Source organism: Biomphalaria glabrata, chromosome 11 (genome assembly GCF_947242115.1).
Source record: "Biomphalaria glabrata chromosome 11, xgBioGlab47.1, whole genome shotgun sequence".
Taxonomy (NCBI): Eukaryota; Metazoa; Mollusca; class Gastropoda; family Planorbidae; genus Biomphalaria; species Biomphalaria glabrata.
In genome coordinates, this window is record NC_074721.1 from 42093896 (window position 1) to 42111215 (window position 17320).

Genomic DNA, 17320 nt, shown 5'->3' on the forward strand with positions numbered 1-17320 from the left:
CATTGAAATGAAATTTTATTTAATAATCATTGCTACTGACGTTAATTTCAGTTGTCACAATTATACGACCAACCATTCAACCCAACACTCCAGTAGTCAAAAACCCAGACAATCCTTACCAGATCCCTTACTATGGACCCACAGATGAACAGATTTTGTCATTGGTTTCAGTATCTGGCTACTGTTACCAGGCAGTCAAATATGATTGCTTTGCTAGTACAGTGAGTTTTAGTTGTTGTTTTTATATATATATACTATCTATTCTAATGATCTTGAATTTAATCTTTCAAAATTTGTATCTTTTTATTTTATTTTATTAGTATAATGACACATCTGACAAAAAGAAGTTGTGGTTGTTTAGTAAAAAGATGTAAAGTAGATCTAGGTCTAGATGAAGTAATATTTACTAGCTACTGGAGTTTGTTTTACAACCAGATAACATATAATAAATTCTATAACATACTTGAGAAAAACGATAGATACTTGACAAATAGTATTTAATCCAACATGAAGGGGCACAGCCCAAATGTCGACAGTTACTAAAGATGATGTCTCGCATTAAGAGAGAGTGAGCCGTTCTTCTACTAATAATGTCTGTAACCGTTAAAACTAATCCCATCATTCCTATTCAGTTAATATCCCATAATTTCCCTATTTCCATCTAACATAGTCTATTTATAGTCTTGTCAAATTCCCAATTAAAGTAAACCTATAACAAAGTAGTGCCCTCCTTTCCTGGGTCATGCCATCCATCCAGCATGCTTCAGCCCAAAAATGTCCGGCTTTAATTATGTCGTTTATGAAATTTTATAGTTTTTATCAATCATATTCAATCCTTCATATCCCCTGGTTCAACTTACAAACTCACTGTAGAAAGTTGTCAGGTCCTTTTACAACAAGTGTTCTTGCATTTACGGCTATTGACAAGAAACCTGTTACTCAAAGCTTCACTGTTCTGTGACTTTTTCTTGTTTGCATTCTTGGGCATAAAATTTTGAGTCATTTTTCTCACAGAACAATCTGAAAAAAAGGTCATGCATAGAGTTCCACATGTATGTTGACCTAAAAAATAAATGACATTTAAAAGTTGCTTTAATGAGAAATTTATAAAAAAGTTTTTCACTTCTATGAATTTTGACAAACCAACTTTTTTAAGGCTGGCTATTTGAGATTTATTTAATCTTTTTTTTTTTTTAATTAAACTTATCTTATAAATTACAGAGGTACTTTTAGAGAAGAAGATAGTTACATCCTACATGTAAATCTATTCGTGCTTGTTAATTAGAGACTTAAACACTACTAAGTGATTGATTTTCCTGGCTGATTCAAGCAACCCTTTCTATGCTCTAATGGCACTAAGGAAGAAGGAGCATTTTAGTATTTCTCCCATATGGAATAAGAAATTTACCTTTATCCCTCTCTCTTTTTTGTCCTATAATGAGTGTAGAGGTGTCTGGTTACCTATTACTTTAAATATATGGATAACATTTATAACTGATTGTATGCATCTATTTGTATTATCTATTTATTTTTATCAAAGTTATATATATATATATATATATATATATATATATATATATATACATATATATATATATATATATATATATATTAATTAATTTTTTCAGGCTAGTTAAAAAAATCTGCATTTTTATAGTTGTTTTGTAGCATTAGGAATAATAAATGCTGTTCTAATATTTTGCCTTTATTTATTAATGTATGGGTTTGTAGTCATGTGTTATAGTTATGAGATTTAAATTTTAAAATGGGTTGTCCTTGTGACAATCATGTTTGTAAATAATGTTATTATTTTTGACACCTTGCAGGGTGTTTTAGACTTGTTTTTTTTTTTATCCATTCATCATTTTGGGGATAGCTCAGTATTATTTGTTTTAAATATAATTCAGTCATCTGCAAATAATCTTACTTACTCTGTTGTACTACATTAAGAGTTGATATAAATTTGAATAAAGTATTGGGCATATTAGTAAAGTAAAGTTGCCCTTTCAGACCTTCAGAATAAGGCAGATGATGTATAGGTCTGTGGCCTATGGTCAACGAGGGTCTCATGTGGCCAGCACAATGACCAACCGCCTTTACTTTTCCCCAACTAATGTCAGGTACCCATTAGAGCTGGGTGGACTCAGAGGTGCCCGAAGATCCCGAAATAAAAAATCCCAGTCTTCGCCAGGATTCGAATCCAGACCCTCCGGTTTGGAAGCCAAGCACTTTACCGCTCAGCCACAGCGCCTCTCAATCAATGAATTAAACTCTGCTAATAAGGGCATATTAGTGCTTTGGGTATACTATAGCTGTTACCATTCCAACAACTCAATTTGAGACAATCCTATTGCTACCATTCTACCAATTACTGAATCATAAATATGTTTTCGTTTGTAGTACAAAGTTAAAAAAAATAAATTTTATATATGTATCTGAAATGTTTCTGAATGTACTTAGAAACTGAAATACTCTTCTTCTAGCTCATGTCTGAAGGCAATTATTGGCTGACTATGAGTTCCAGGGACAAACGTTTTTTCTGGGGTGGTGGTGAACCTAGTGCTGATGCAAAGAGTGGTGTTTGTGCCTGTGGTAAACAGAAGAGTTGTGGAGGCTTAGATTCAGCTACAAGTCAGTTGAGCAGGTGAGAGTTATATCTTCCGATACTTGTTTTTAAAACAAATTGTCTCGTTGAATACACTTAGTGTTACCACTGCTCTCAGTATGTTTATGCTACTTCTTATCCTATCTTATAAAATACAGACGTTACTTCAAAAAAGAAGATGATTACGTCCTATGCAACATGCATCTAGTCATGCATGTTAACCAATGACTTAAATTCTGCCAAGTCATAGGATTTCCTGGCTGGCTCAGGCAACCCATTCCATGCTCTAATAGCACTTGGGAAGAAGGAGCATTTGTACAAATTTGTCCTAGCATATGGAACGAGGAATGTACTTTTATGTTTGTGTCTTTCTGAGCATTTTATTAGATATTGTCTCTGTCCCATTCACTCCAACTTTTTAATCCACCTTTATTTTCAGACGCTGCAACTGTGATGCTGCAGACAATACCTTCCGTTCTGATGCTGGAATCATCACTGAGAAGGAGTATTTACCCATAAGTCAACTTTGGTTAGCTCGTTATGCCAAGTTCCAATCTGTAAACATAACAGTGGGAGACTTGATTTGTTCTGAAACTCCTTTGAGTAAATAGATTGTTTGTACTAACTATTAGTTAAGTTACTGGCCTTTTGCTATTACCTTATTTATTTCATCTTAAAATAGGCTGTACTTATTTTTTGTAACAGTAGTTTATTTATTTTATTTTATTCTGACTTAACATATATATATCTATTCTTTAAGCCTAGTAATATTAAAAGTACACTTGAATTGCTACACTAATGACAGGTCTGTTGTCATTTAGATGTCAATTATTTCCACTGTCTAAACTTTAGCTGAATAATCTCATTATTGAGGCCCCGTGGCTGGTGTGCTGGGTTTGAATCCTGATGAAGATTAGAATTTTGAATTTCGGGATTTTAGAGCACCTCTGAGTCCACTCAGCTCTAATGGGTACCTGACATTAGTTGGGAAAAAGTAAAGGTAGTTGGTCGTTATGCTGGCCACATGACACCCTCGTTAACCATAGGCCACAGAAACAGATGACCTTTACATCATCTGCTCTATAGATCACAAGGTCTGAAAGGGGAACTTACTTACTTTTTAATCTCATTATTCCATGGCTTACTGGTATAGAGGAAAGCAGATGGCCTCTGAAAGAGACAGTTGGAGAGCTCTCACAAAGGCTACGAGACAAACATTTTAGACCCAAAGAAAAGCCATTATTGAAGACAGGCGTAAAGAAAACTTAAATAAACTGCCAGTGGACAATGGCTTAGTCTGCACAAAATGCGGGGAAAATATGCAGGTTGCAACTGGGTTTGGGTAGTCTTGTGAAACACTGCACTCATCCTTAATCTTCAGAATCGAAGACATTGCCATTCCATGGCATATCATCTATTGGCTAGACCTTTCAATACATGTCTTTATATTCAAGACTCTCACCTATTTCCTTTATCTCAGCTTTCAACGAATGTGACCTTGGATTCCATGACTGTCACCCAATGGCCAGATGTGTGGATGAGGAAGATGGCTACCGATGTGTTTGCAAAGAAGGATGGAATGGCAAAGGTATTCCACTGTTGCTCAGAAATCCAAGATCCAATGGAAGAGAATGCATTGGTATGTAAACTGATTGTTGAAGTTTTAATTTTTCATTTTAAGGACAGAAGTAATTAGATTGATGAGTCTTTGCAAAGTTTATCCCAAGTATGTTTTAAAGTCTCAATTTTTTTTTCATTTTTGTTATCATTACAATTACACTTATAATTATGACTTGATAAGAGATCTGCAGCTATTTTTTTACCTTCCAGTTCTTAAACATTTGCTTCAAGCAAATAGTCTATCAAATGTATAACCTAAAGCAATGTTTCCCAAAGTGGCGTACACATACCCCTAGGGGTACGGGAAGACTTTGGAGGGGGTTTGTGTTGCACCTCATTAACTATGCTAATTTTTTAAATACCCATTTATTATGTTCTGTTAATAAATTAATGTGGGGTGGGGGTGGAGCAAGGGATACTCAGCATTACAAAAATTATAAAAGGGGTACACATAGGTCAAAAGTTTGGGAAACACTGTCATAAAAAATAAAATGTTTTCATTTGATGAAGATACGAATAAAAGTCATTTTATTTTATTTTTTTTAATAAGGTTGTCTTCCTGAATACATTATCTTGAATCACAGATGATGAATGCTAATACATTATCTTGAATCACAGATGATGAATGCCAATACATTATCTTGAATCACAGATGATGAATGCTAATACATTATCTTGAATCACAGATGATGAATGCTAATACATTATCTTGTATCTCAGATGATGAATGCTAATACATTATCTTGTATCTCAGATGATGAATGCTAATACATTATCTTGTATCTCAGATGATGAATGCTAATACATTATCTTGTATCTCAGATGATAATGAGTGTGTTGCTTATGAACCATGTCCCTACAATGCTAACTGCACCAACATACCAGGAGATTTTTACTGCACATGCAAGGAAGGCTACAGACAGACTGGAAAAACCTCTTGCGAAGGTATGTAGTGGACCACAGGAAGTCTTCTTGTGAGCAATTATGTGGTCAAGTTGTTGGGTTTTTTTTCATGTAAGAGACAGTAATGTCTATGAAATCCTCAGGCCAAAGTCCTGCAAATCTGCAACAAAAAATATTGGCAAGATGATAACTATTTTGACAGTTACTTTAATTGTAAACCTGACGGCTACAATTCAGGCAGTTCATTTGTTATAATGGGCAATAAGTTTGTAAAGCTTGCGTAAAATTGTATGTACTTGGCAATTTTATCTGTTGAGGTCTTCACATTTAGGCATTTGAAAAAACAGCCTTTTGCTTAATGCTTAAATAGATTAGATTTGTGTGTTCTTCAGCCCTTCTATTAAAAAATATTATCTTTCTTCTAACAGATATTGATGAGTGTGCTGACTCTTCTCTTAACAATTGTGACAAGAATGCCAGATGTGAGAACTTGGATGGAAGTTACAGGTGTCTTTGTGAAAGAGGTTACCGTGGTGATGGTGTCACTTGCATACGTAAGTATACTTACAGTTAGTGATCATTTACTTTGTACATTGTACTTGCTGAACTGATGTACCCTTTTTTCTTGAAATGTGGATCTCCAATTATAATAATAATAATATTTATTATCTATATGGAAATTTGTCTTACAATTTCTGCATTACACCAAGCAAAACACAATAACTATAGAAAACCAAAATATACATGCACACCAGACACACTCATAATTTACATGTGAAAAGCTTATATCGGATCGTTAAATTTTATTAAGTGATTTGATTGCCAGGGGCGCAAAAGAGTTTTTTTGTGTTTGTCTTTGTTTTATATCTCTTTTGTGATGATAAAATCATGAAATCCTGACCCAGAGGGTGATTTTTTATTTCTAGAACCTTTTTAGCTTTCTTATAAATGGTTTTATCAAACAGTAACCCAAATGGGGTTTGTTTTTTGCCTATGACTTTACCAGCATGTAGGATTCTCTGGAGTTTGTTTTTAATTTTAGTGTTCATATTGCCATACCAGGTAGTGATATTAAAAATCAAAATACTGCATAATATAATATATGTGAGCATGATAAAACATCACCAAGGTCTTTTTGCTAACATTGAGTTGAAAAGAAAAAAGATTCCCTTTGTATGATTTATATATAGTCCTATGAATAGTCCTAGTTGATATGTAGTCCTTGTCTAAGTGTGACTATAATCTATTTCATGTCTATATATGTTCCTAATCTGTAAACAATTCTTGTCTTTCTTTAGACTCTGAGCAATAAGGCATTGTCTTCAAGTTTAAAAAAAAAAATACAAAAGAGTGCAATATTTCCCATCAGTACATGGACCTCTGATTGATATATTTTATCACATTTAAAGCTTTTGTCTGCCAGGGGGTTGATTTACGTTGTTTTCATCATCTGCGCCTTTCTTTGTCAAAGGCTTTCCTTTGGGTCTCAAATGTATGACCTGCAGCCTTTTTAAAAGTTCTCTTTCTGTCTCTTGTTGAAGACATGTTGTATTTCTCTGTACCAGTAGAAACAAGCTGATGACTGAGCTGATTTTCAGAGCATTTCCGAAGGGGGGAGGGGGACAATTTTCTTAAGTCATCCTGCCCTATAAGCTCCTTGTATTTTTGCAATAAGACGAAAAGATTGATTTTGTAACAAGCTCATCTGAAGGCAATCAAAAGTACTGTAAGCTCTAGATTGGCAGCTATTGATTTCATTTGGTAAAGATGTTTCATTGGATATGCTACTACCTAGATAATAGTAGGCTTTGTGTAACTGTTATTCATTTTTAATGAACTTTGTAAATGTTATAACTATCTTTATGCATTGCGTAATGTGATTGTCTCAAACTTCAGTAAAGTAATGATAGTGTTGTCAATACCAAAGACTATCTACCTTGGTGTTTACATTATTATTATTAATATTATTAATATTATAGCTTTTATACTTTCATTCAAAGAAATCTACTTTTCACTGTTTATAATGTCTCAATTTTTTTTTCAATGTTTTTCACATCTTTCATTAGGAACATCTAGCATTCAAAACCCCCCACACCTTTTGACTGTTTAAGTCTTGTAGCCTTTTGATGAAACACCTTTGGATTACTTCCCTTCCATGCACTATTTAACTCTTTCTCTCCGTAATTATTTACCACATTCTGGTGGAATCAACGTAGGTATCGTCAGTTAGGAGAGAAAGAGTTAAGTGGCATGCCCCTTTTCACAATTTAGCCTTTCCTTTTAAACATGCATTCTTTTTTTTTTTGGCCCATAATTTGTCTCTTTCCATGAAACATGAACACCACTTTAATCATTCAGACTACACTCAAACACATCTTTATCCCTTCATAGAAAAAAATACAAAACAAAAAAAATGTTTCATATAAAAATTATCTTGGACAGCTGTTGGTGAATGCTCTTGCTTTGGAGACACTCACTGTATCAGTTATGATAATCGATGGTTGCATTACCAGAGACCCTGCTGGAGTATTATGTCTCAAGATGGCTGCGGGGATGGAGAGACACCTACATTCAGGTATTAGTCCCATTACTTTTAGCCAGCAGACTTTATTGTCATGAAATAAAATCACTATGGAAATTAATATGCTCATTATAATGGAATAAAAAAAGTCAGGAAAAAATTTCATTGCTTATTATCACAAGTGTCAGGTAATAGTCTCACTAGTTATATGTAATGCTTTGCAGTCAAATAATGACCTTCTTAATGATAGCTAATGAGTCTCAATAATAGCACTACTAATAGGTAATGGTGTAAGCAATTACTTATTGGAATAATAAAGTTTCTTGCCTGTCTGGTAGTTATCAAACTATTGATTTCTTAAGATCCCATTGATATAATAATAATGCTTTTCTTCGAGTCAGAAGATTAATGAGGAGTGTAGTATTTCAAGGGGCTATGCAGTCCCAGCTGCTCCCTACATATTTTGCCACATCCAGTGCAGACATAACCATTGACCGCAAGTGGTCAATTTAGGTTAGATCTCACTACAAGTATACCTCCTTTCTGTCTCACATCTCTCTGCAAAAAAAAAAAAATCCTTTCAAGAATCACACCTTTGACTTAATTTAACATGAATTATGAGAGACCATCTGTTGGTTCCATCAGAAACTCTTCAGCCTACACCACCAAAAATGATCTGCTCCCCTTTCCTCATCGTTACCTTGGAAACAGAAACAAATGTGTATCTTGCAGCCTTTGTGTGAGCTCTCCAACTGTCTCTTTCAGAAGGAATCGGTTTTCATCCACTTTCCTCTATGCTGGTGAGGGCAAAATAATGCCTGAGTTGATCTTTATAGCACTTACGGGAGCATCTCTGCTATACAGGAGTCATTTATGGATGTGGCGGTCTACCATTCTACAGACCTGTCCTGCCCATCGCAGTTGGGACTGCATCGGGATTGTGTGGATACATCCACACAATGCCACTAACATCACCTTTCATCAATTACCTTATCTCCCTTTGACCATGTCACCAAAATACAGTTGGTCTTGACACTATCCTACAGATTTTGAATATCAGTAAAGCTTATTGATAGTCATTACAGCTCACTGTCATGGCTATAAACATTATTCTTAAATAAGTTTTTTGTTCATGTCTTTTTTTTTTGTTTCTCACTTAAGAGTCCTTATTCAACAATGGCAGAAGAACAATACACAACCAGGAAACTATGCTTGGGTCAAGGCTGTCAAGATTGAAATCTTCAACCAGGAAATTATTCTAGAACAAAACAAACGCATCTTAGTGAATGGCATAGCAACAAAACAATATTTTGATCAGTACTATTTCAGCGTTATATCTACACTTAATCATGTGGTAAGTGGGTCCCTATAGACATATTTAATGTGTTGGAGTATAGAATGTAGAAATATTTAAAAGCCTCAGCTAAGATTTAGACCTATTGATGTTCGTATCTTTGACTTACTTGACTTAATCCTGTGCACTCCCAGGGGAGCATAGGGCCGCAACCACAACTCTCCACCGAACTCAGTTCTGAGCAGCTTTCTTCATCTACTCCCATGTCATTCCAGTACCCTCAGCTTCACTGATGACTGACCTCTTCCAGGTTTGCTTGGGTCTGCCCACTTTCCTCTTTCCTTGTGGGTTCCAGTCAAGTGCCTGCCTTGCAACATTGGTAGCTGGTTTTCACAGGGTGTGTCCTATCCAGCTCCATTTTCGTTTTGTGATGTCTTGGGCTATGGGCTTTTGTCTAGTTCTCTCCCACAAATTGATAGTAGTTATCTTTTCTGGCCACCTAATTCCTAATATCTGATGTAGGCATCTGTTAACAAAGGTCTGGAGCTTTTCCATATTTGTTTTAGTGACTCTCCAAGTTTCTGAACTGTATAGAAGGACAGACTTAACGTTTGTATTATAGATTTGTATCTTGTTGTGTAGAGATAATGCCTTAGAGTGCCAGATTGTTTGAAGAGTTGAAAAGGCAAATCATATCTTTAGTAGCTAAAAAAACACTCAAAGTTTAACAATATTTGACACAATATAACATCTGCTGCATTTTGATTTTCAAAATCCAAGTCAATTTTGGTGTTCAGAATATTAAAAATACAGTATCAAACATCTTACAATTAGTCATTATAAAACCTGACAACAAAATAAAATACTAGTAAAAACTTTTTATAAAAACATAAATTTATTACTTCAGGAAACAATCTCTCAAAGTCACTAAGAGGAAACAAGTTATCAAATAGAAAATAGACAGACACAAATACTTGTTTATTCCCTTTGAGATGAAAGAAGTTATTACTATGTATATTTGTGTATAAATGTATTTTCTGGTGTAAAGAATTTGATAGAGATGATTAATAAATTACATTGTATAATTGTTAATTTTTTAATTGAATAGTTTTACTAAATGAGCCATTGTAATTTCTTTAAGGGTAATAAAACTATATTATTTTAAATCTTGAGACAATATTCATTCTCTGGCACTGCCAGGATGGAATGTTAACAGAATTTTTTTATTTATGATGTCTGACATCTACAGTTTCTGACATTGTGTCCTTAGCTAGATATTTGTTGTTGATAGTTATTGACGTGTAGCACCAAACTGCTGGTAGACAACCAAACTGCTGTCCGCTTATAATAAAATGTTTGTAAAATGTTTTACATAATTCGGATGTTCCTTCAGAGTTGAAGATAGTTTACTTCCTAGTCCAAACCTCCCGCAGGACGACGAGGATGGGAGCGGGCAGGGTTTGAACCCTCGACCGTCAATAAATCCGAACGACAGTCCAGCGCGCAAACCTCACGACCAGGCAGCCAATATTTCAACTTATAAAACTTGAAATAATTATGGTCTTAGTGAACAAACTTAAATATACTTTTATTACAATATAGACACATTTAACTTGAGATGAAATGAAATAAGCTTGCATTTTTAAAACAAATCTAACTCATTAAAAATATGCCTTTACACTATGGCACCTTGGAGCCATCTGGCATCACAAGACAGCTTATGATGGTAACGCTTATCTGGCATCATTCACACTGCATAGCCACCAACCAATTGCTAACTTCTTCTTACTGTCTCCATAGAAACACGCACACACATTTTCATGAAAATATTGCACAGGCTTATTTAGTTCTTAACTTCCAGAATTAAAACACTATTAAAGAAAATCATTCTGTTTTTGTTTGTTTACAGTGTTCTATTTTTCTGATGTTAAATTTGACCTTTGCCTATCCCTTAGTCTGTCGGACCATTGAGGCACCGTGCAAGATTTGTCGACCGCCAAAGCGTGGTCGAGAGGCTAAGTGGCGCTTGAACTTGGCTTGGCTTGGCTACCTAGAAGGGGGCCCGAGGTTTGACACCCAACTCGGGCAGAGTTGTGGTTACTGAGCGCCTAAAGACAGCACGGAAAACCAACTCCTAGATACCCCCTCCCCCCCACTGATCCACAAATGAGATTGGACCAAAGCGCTCTGAGCATGCTATAAGCATGAAAGTAGTGCTATATAAAAGCTATAAATATATATTCCTCTCTGTCTTTTGCCTTAGTTAGAACCTCTTTCAATGGCAGGCCTATCCATTCTTTTATGTTGTCCTCCCATTGTTTTCTCTGTCTGCCTTTTCTTCTTTTTCCTGGTACTGTTAAATTTACAATAATAATAATAATCTTTATTGTCCGTATGGAAATTTGTCTTTCAATTTGTGCATTACGCAACATAACATAACATAGATTATAAAAAAAACAAATAAATGGGTTTGGAGACACAGTGGGTGAGGAGACACAATGAGTGAGGAGACACTTATGTGTATTTTTTCTTCCTCTAGATCTTCCAGTCAGTAGTAGGTCTAAAAGTGACATTTAATGGCGGAGATGTGGTCCAGGTGACAGTCCCTCAAGGCACAACCGGCAAAGTTTGCGGTCTTTGTGGTAACTACAATGGTCAAAGTCCTGATGACCATGAACTTGGGCCTACTTGTCCAGACCAACGTGGCCTCCTAGTGAGTTATCTTCAGCTAATGTCATAAATTTGCAAGTGTTAAAAAAATGGTCCATTTAGAAAATTTAAAAATTAATTAATATTCAATATTTTGACTCTGTTTCATCTCTCCTTTCTCTGTTTTACATTATGTCCTATCATACATTGATTATGTCCTATGCTACATTTGTCCTGTTTTACATTGATTATGTCCTATCGTACATTGATTATGTCCTGTGCTACATTTGTCCTGTTCTACATTGATTATGTCCTATCGTACATTATGTCCTATGCTACATTTGTCCTATTCTACATTGATTATGTCCTATCGTACATTGATTATACTCTGTCTTACTTTTAATATATCCTGTCTTAGACTGACAATGAAGACCTGTTTGGTAGGTCATGGACTCTTCGTGAAGAGCAATCAGACGTGTGTAATGTGGATTGCGGAGATACCAAGCCACCTGTGGATAAATGTAACTTGCCAATGGCACTAATACAGAAAGAATGTGACAAGCTTATGAATCTCAACACCTCACCATTTAAGGTCAGAGTTCGATTCTGTTAGTCTTGTATGTAATGTTACTAGAATGTTTATTTTCTGACCATAACAACCTTGCGTCTCACAACCAGTCCATTTCCTACTTTTCATGTGTAGGCCAGATGTTGAGTCACTATGCTGCCATGCAGCTAGATCCAAACTTGGGGAAAGCTTCATTAGGCAACCCTGTAGGAAAATCAGGAGTTGGTGTTATGATTTCATTAGTCTATTAGTTAAAGTAGAGTGATGACCCTTGAGAGATTGTTATTGTTGTCAGAGGCCTGAGTTTGAGTCTAATCATATAAGTACTATAAATGTCCCTTTCATAGTTGTGTGTATTTTTTATATAATATAGACGTTACTTCAAAAAAGAAGATGTTTAATATTTGATGCTGTTGTCTACAATTAGAGTTATTCTAATTGCTTTGATTAAATTATACTTCTATTATTAATTTATCCATGGCCTCTTTTGAATTATTGAAAGAAGTATGTTTATTTAAGTGTCCATGTCAAAGCCATGTCAGGAGTTCACAAAAGTTTTGGGGGAAACAACAGCTTGCTGGACTCAGGGCTACAACCAGGTTACTATATTGGATATTTGACACTCCATTGGACATTGGCTGCATGGAGAGGTTGGAACTGTTGTGTGGGTAACATTGTTCAGACTACTTTCCCCTTGGGGTCACAGACATACGCTTGAAACTAGTAGACCCTAATGCCACTAAGCTAAGTTATTCAGCTAATGACCTTCAAATTCTAGCACTGGAGACCATTAATGCCTTCAAGCCCAGTGCCATTTTTGCATACACTAATGGGTCAGCATCAATAGATTCTGGAAGAGCAGGCTATGGAGCCTATATCGACTTTCTTGGCTCTTAATCAATCGAAATCTTTGGACCATGTGGTAGTGTTTGCAGTTTTGATGCAGAGGCCATGGCAGTCTGTGAAGCCTTAAAATTCATTGACTCTCAACTCAGCGAGGGACATTTGAGGGCAACACAGATTGTTGTGGTCACTGACTCAAAACCTGTACTACAGGCTTTGCATAGCCCTGGACCATGGCTTCCCAATATCGACGCTGTCATCTTAGCTTCACACAAGATAAAGCAATGCTATGGCACCCCTGTATTTATGCAGTGGGTACCGAGTCACATAGGTGTGACTGGCAACACTATTGTAGTCTCCTTGGCCCACCAGGGAGGGCAAATTCCACCCACTGAACAGGTTGTAAGTTTTCATCATGCCCTGTCTATAATTCAAAAAACAGAAATGGAAAAATGGTTCAAGGGCTGGTACAAGTCCCTAAAAGCCAGTGGAGACTGGGAGCGCATGAGGCGCCCTGACCGCACTTCCCCGACGTGGAGGCTGTCCAGGCCTGAGCAAGCTTTTATAGCACAGTGCAGGACAGGCCACTGTCCTGTTGGCTCATATTTCTCACAGCTTTGGCCAAATTTTGATTCATGGTGCCCCAGCTGCGGGGAAGAAGAGGAAACTGTGCTTCATATTCTGTTTGACTGCCCTAGACTTGCTGATCTCCGTCTCCACAGGTCTGGGAAACCAAAAATTCTTTACCTGTATGGTGACATGTATGCACTATGCAAGACAGCAGGGTTTCTGTCCAAGGTTTTTGCAAGAGAGGATTTGAGCCTCTCAAGCCCTCACTCAAATGGAGTTTGATAATGATGACTTCTCAGACTTTCTATTCATTTTTCAAAGCCTCAACTTTATAACTTTCCTATTTTCATTAGATTCGGTATCACCATTACCTGAACACTGGTCTTGTGTCTAAATATTTAAATGTTCTTTGTAACAATGGCCTCAATTCACAGAATAAATTTTATCATCATGAACTAATTATTACTGTGTTTTTGTTTTGTTTAGAGTTGCCTGATGGTTAAAAAAGAGATTGATGTTGAACAGCTGAGGAAGTCTTGTGAGATTGATTTGTGCTATGTTGAGGATAACTTGGACGATGCTATCTGCAGATTTGCTGAAACAATGAGCTATGACTGCACAGAAAATGAAAAGATTGAAGTCAAGAATTGGAAAGTTGATGTTACAGCTTGTAAAAGTATATTGTTTTTGCTTTTTCTGTATAAAGTTTTAAAAATAAATTTACTTTTACATTTAGCTGGTTTTAGAATAGCTGAATGTAACATTTGTGAAAACCAATACTGTACCATGAAAATAAGTCTTTACCTCTCTACCTATTTGGAAAAGCGGCATACACCGATTCTATAGAAGTTGACTGAAAAACAAGAATTAGATGAAAAGTTTAGTGAGCAAATGATGGTGTCTGTTTGTTCGTTTTTTCAAATGTCTCAACCTTTTTAAAAATCTTTTAATATACATATAAGTCTAGCATGGTCTAATTGTAATATAAAGCTACGTATTTTACTGGCATAAAGTATAACATGATTTATAATATGTCATGTCTTAAGAAATCATTTTTATGTGTACATTTCCTTTTTTAGTTCAACTATTTTAGCACTATTTACTATTAGTTGTTTTGTGGAAAATAAATGTATACACTTTATTGACACATTTCAGAGCCAACATGCCCCAACAACATGGTGTATCAAACCTGTGGTCCAGCCCAACAAGAGACTTGCATTAGCAAACCTGTTCAGAGTAACCTGACTCTGGTCAATGACACCATACCTTGCAATGAAGGATGTTTCTGTGCTGCTGGGCTGGTCATGGAAGGAGACAAGTGCATCAAGAAGGAGCAGTGTGGATGTTTTTACAACAACGGCTATATGGCTGTAAGTGAATGATACTAATAAGTGGGAAGCGTGGTCGAGAGGCTAAGTGCGCTTGGCTACCTAGAAGGGGGCTAGAGTTTTGACACCCGACTCGGGCAGAGTTGCGTTTTCGGAGCGCCTAAAGGCAGCATGGAAAACCAACTTCTAGATACCCCCTCCCCCCATTGGTCCACAAATGAGATTGGACCAAAGCGCTCTGAGCATGCTATAAGCATGAAAGTAGCGCTATATAAAAGCTATAATAATAATTATAATAAGGCTTGTCTTCGAGTCCGAAGATTAGTGAGGAATATAGTATTTTCTGTGTCTGCGCAGCCCCAGCTTTGACCTACATATTTTGCCACATCCAGGGCAAGCATAACCATTGTCCACAGGTGGTCGATTTAGATTTTCTTTTCGTCATCTGCGTTTGTCCTCGGCAGCAGATTTTCTTTTGGTCTGTAAAAGTGAATGATAAAGTTTACCTTTATACATGTACTGATGAATTAAAGGGATGATAATCAGGAAACTTAAAATCTCATTTAGTCTAACATTTATTGACCTAGTTCTGATGTCCTACAATTACTAGCACTGCAGTTGGTAACTAGTTCCACAAGGGATACTTCTTCAATAAGTAGTACTACTTTTGAAGACTTAAATTCTGACAAAGATTCTTTGTCCTGTTTATGATGATAGCTAATGATGATTTGTTTTAGAATTGATGATTACTCCTGCCATTAATATTTCTGCAATAGATGACTAGTTCTACTAGTGATATTACTCTTACTTGATATCCAGGCCTGCAAATGATGACTTTCTAAAGATTATTTGTTTTACAATGGTCATGTTTTACTTGTATCGGATGTTCCTTCAGAGTTGACGATAATTTACTTTCTAGTCCAAACCTCCAGAAGGATGATGGGGGGTGGCAATGGACAGGGTATGAACCTCGGACCATCCAGAATGCAATGGTTATAAAGATGTAGGTAAAATCCAATATTTGTTTGCATGTTGAACTTTATGCTCTCTTTTGTGGATCAGTTTTAATAGTATTCTGGCTAGGTCAAAGTTTTTGTTCATTCATCTGATGCTGACATAATACAACTCATTGTATATATATGTATATATATATATAAATATATATATTTCTTGAAAGACAATGGATGCACCCAGATGAATCACTGGTTTTGGTTTTGGTTTCTTCTTGAGTCTGGGCAGAACCTGTATTTACTAAACATGCTGATTCTGAAGCGGCAAAGTTTGCCTCAGTTCATACCTGCAAATGCACCTGATTTAGAGCTATCTGATTTAATAAAATACTCAGAAAGACACAAAGATAAAGGCACATTCCTCATCCCATATGCTAGGACAAATTTGTACAAATACTCCTTCTCCCCTAGTGCTATTAGAGCATGGAATGGGTTGCCTGAGCTAGCCAGGAAAACCAGTGACTTGGCAGAATTTAAGTCATTGGTTAATATGCATGACTTGTAGGACGTAATCATTTTCTTTTTTGAAGTAACGTCTGTATTATATAAGATAAGATAAGGGCAGCTTTTTTTCTCATTCTCTAAGGCCATTTCCTTCCTTTTGCTCTTGTACCAGCATCAGGCATTGTCTGTATCCATGATGACTGATCACATGTATGCCTGTAGTGCTCAGATCTTGCTGTAGGTTGGTCTTGGGAGTCTCTTGGGTCTGACTTCCTCCACAAGCTTAGCATAGAGAATGTCTTTAACATTCTTCCTTGGGCTTCTGAGCCAACATTGTCTTGTCTTTGTAAAAAGAGATAGATACTGTGTGTATTGGGCAATTTTAAAACTTCCTCCAAGAGATGCACATTCTAAGTTGCAGGCAGCGCATTTGAAAACTGTTTTATTTATGCTCTTGATGTCAACCAGTTCTCACTATAATAAAGAAAGGTCAATTTGGCATTTTTCCAGACATGCTTAGAGAGCTTTGCCATTGCTGAAGAAGATTTTGTTTTGGCACTGTAATATCTAAATTTATGTTGCTGCTAATAGTTGACCCCAGCAGGTTGGTAACTTCTGCACCACAGCAGAGTGTGATTTCAAATACTTATTTCAGATATTTCTGTGCCAGCATTGCAGCTTTCAAAGCATTTACTAGCCTTTGAAATACTTCTTTTAAATGGGAGATCAGTTATACATTGTCAGCAAACAGCAGTTCTTTAATCAAGATACAGTGTCTCTTTGTTTTAGCTTTATGTCAAGCCAGGTTAAACAACCTTCCATCAGTTCTGCTGTAGATATATACTCATCTTCCAGGGATATAAAGGCTCTGGCAAGTGCAACCCAAAAGGACTGTTGGGGCCATTTCTCTAATGTCTGCTAAAATCCATGACAAGTGGCGGCAAAAAAAAAAAAGAAAATAATAT

General features: G+C 36.1%; 1 protein-coding gene across 2 annotated transcripts in view; it reads left to right on the forward strand.

Annotated features, from left to right (window-relative positions):
* The window catches only part of LOC106052747 (uncharacterized), a 99742-nt gene that overhangs the window by 68509 nt on the left and 13913 nt on the right, over positions 1-17320 (forward strand). For both annotated transcript variants that reach the window (XM_056003903.1, XM_056003902.1), the window contains exons 34-45: positions 52-221; positions 2484-2644; positions 3045-3208; positions 4086-4244; positions 5048-5170; positions 5557-5682; positions 7571-7703; positions 8811-9003; positions 11483-11656; positions 12011-12184; positions 14060-14249; positions 14729-14943. In XM_056003903.1, coding sequence (XP_055859878.1) covers positions 52-221; positions 2484-2644; positions 3045-3208; positions 4086-4244; positions 5048-5170; positions 5557-5682; positions 7571-7703; positions 8811-9003; positions 11483-11656; positions 12011-12184; positions 14060-14249; positions 14729-14943 — 1982 coding nt within the window. The remainder of the gene's footprint in view (positions 1-51; positions 222-2483; positions 2645-3044; positions 3209-4085; positions 4245-5047; positions 5171-5556; positions 5683-7570; positions 7704-8810; positions 9004-11482; positions 11657-12010; positions 12185-14059; positions 14250-14728; positions 14944-17320) is intronic.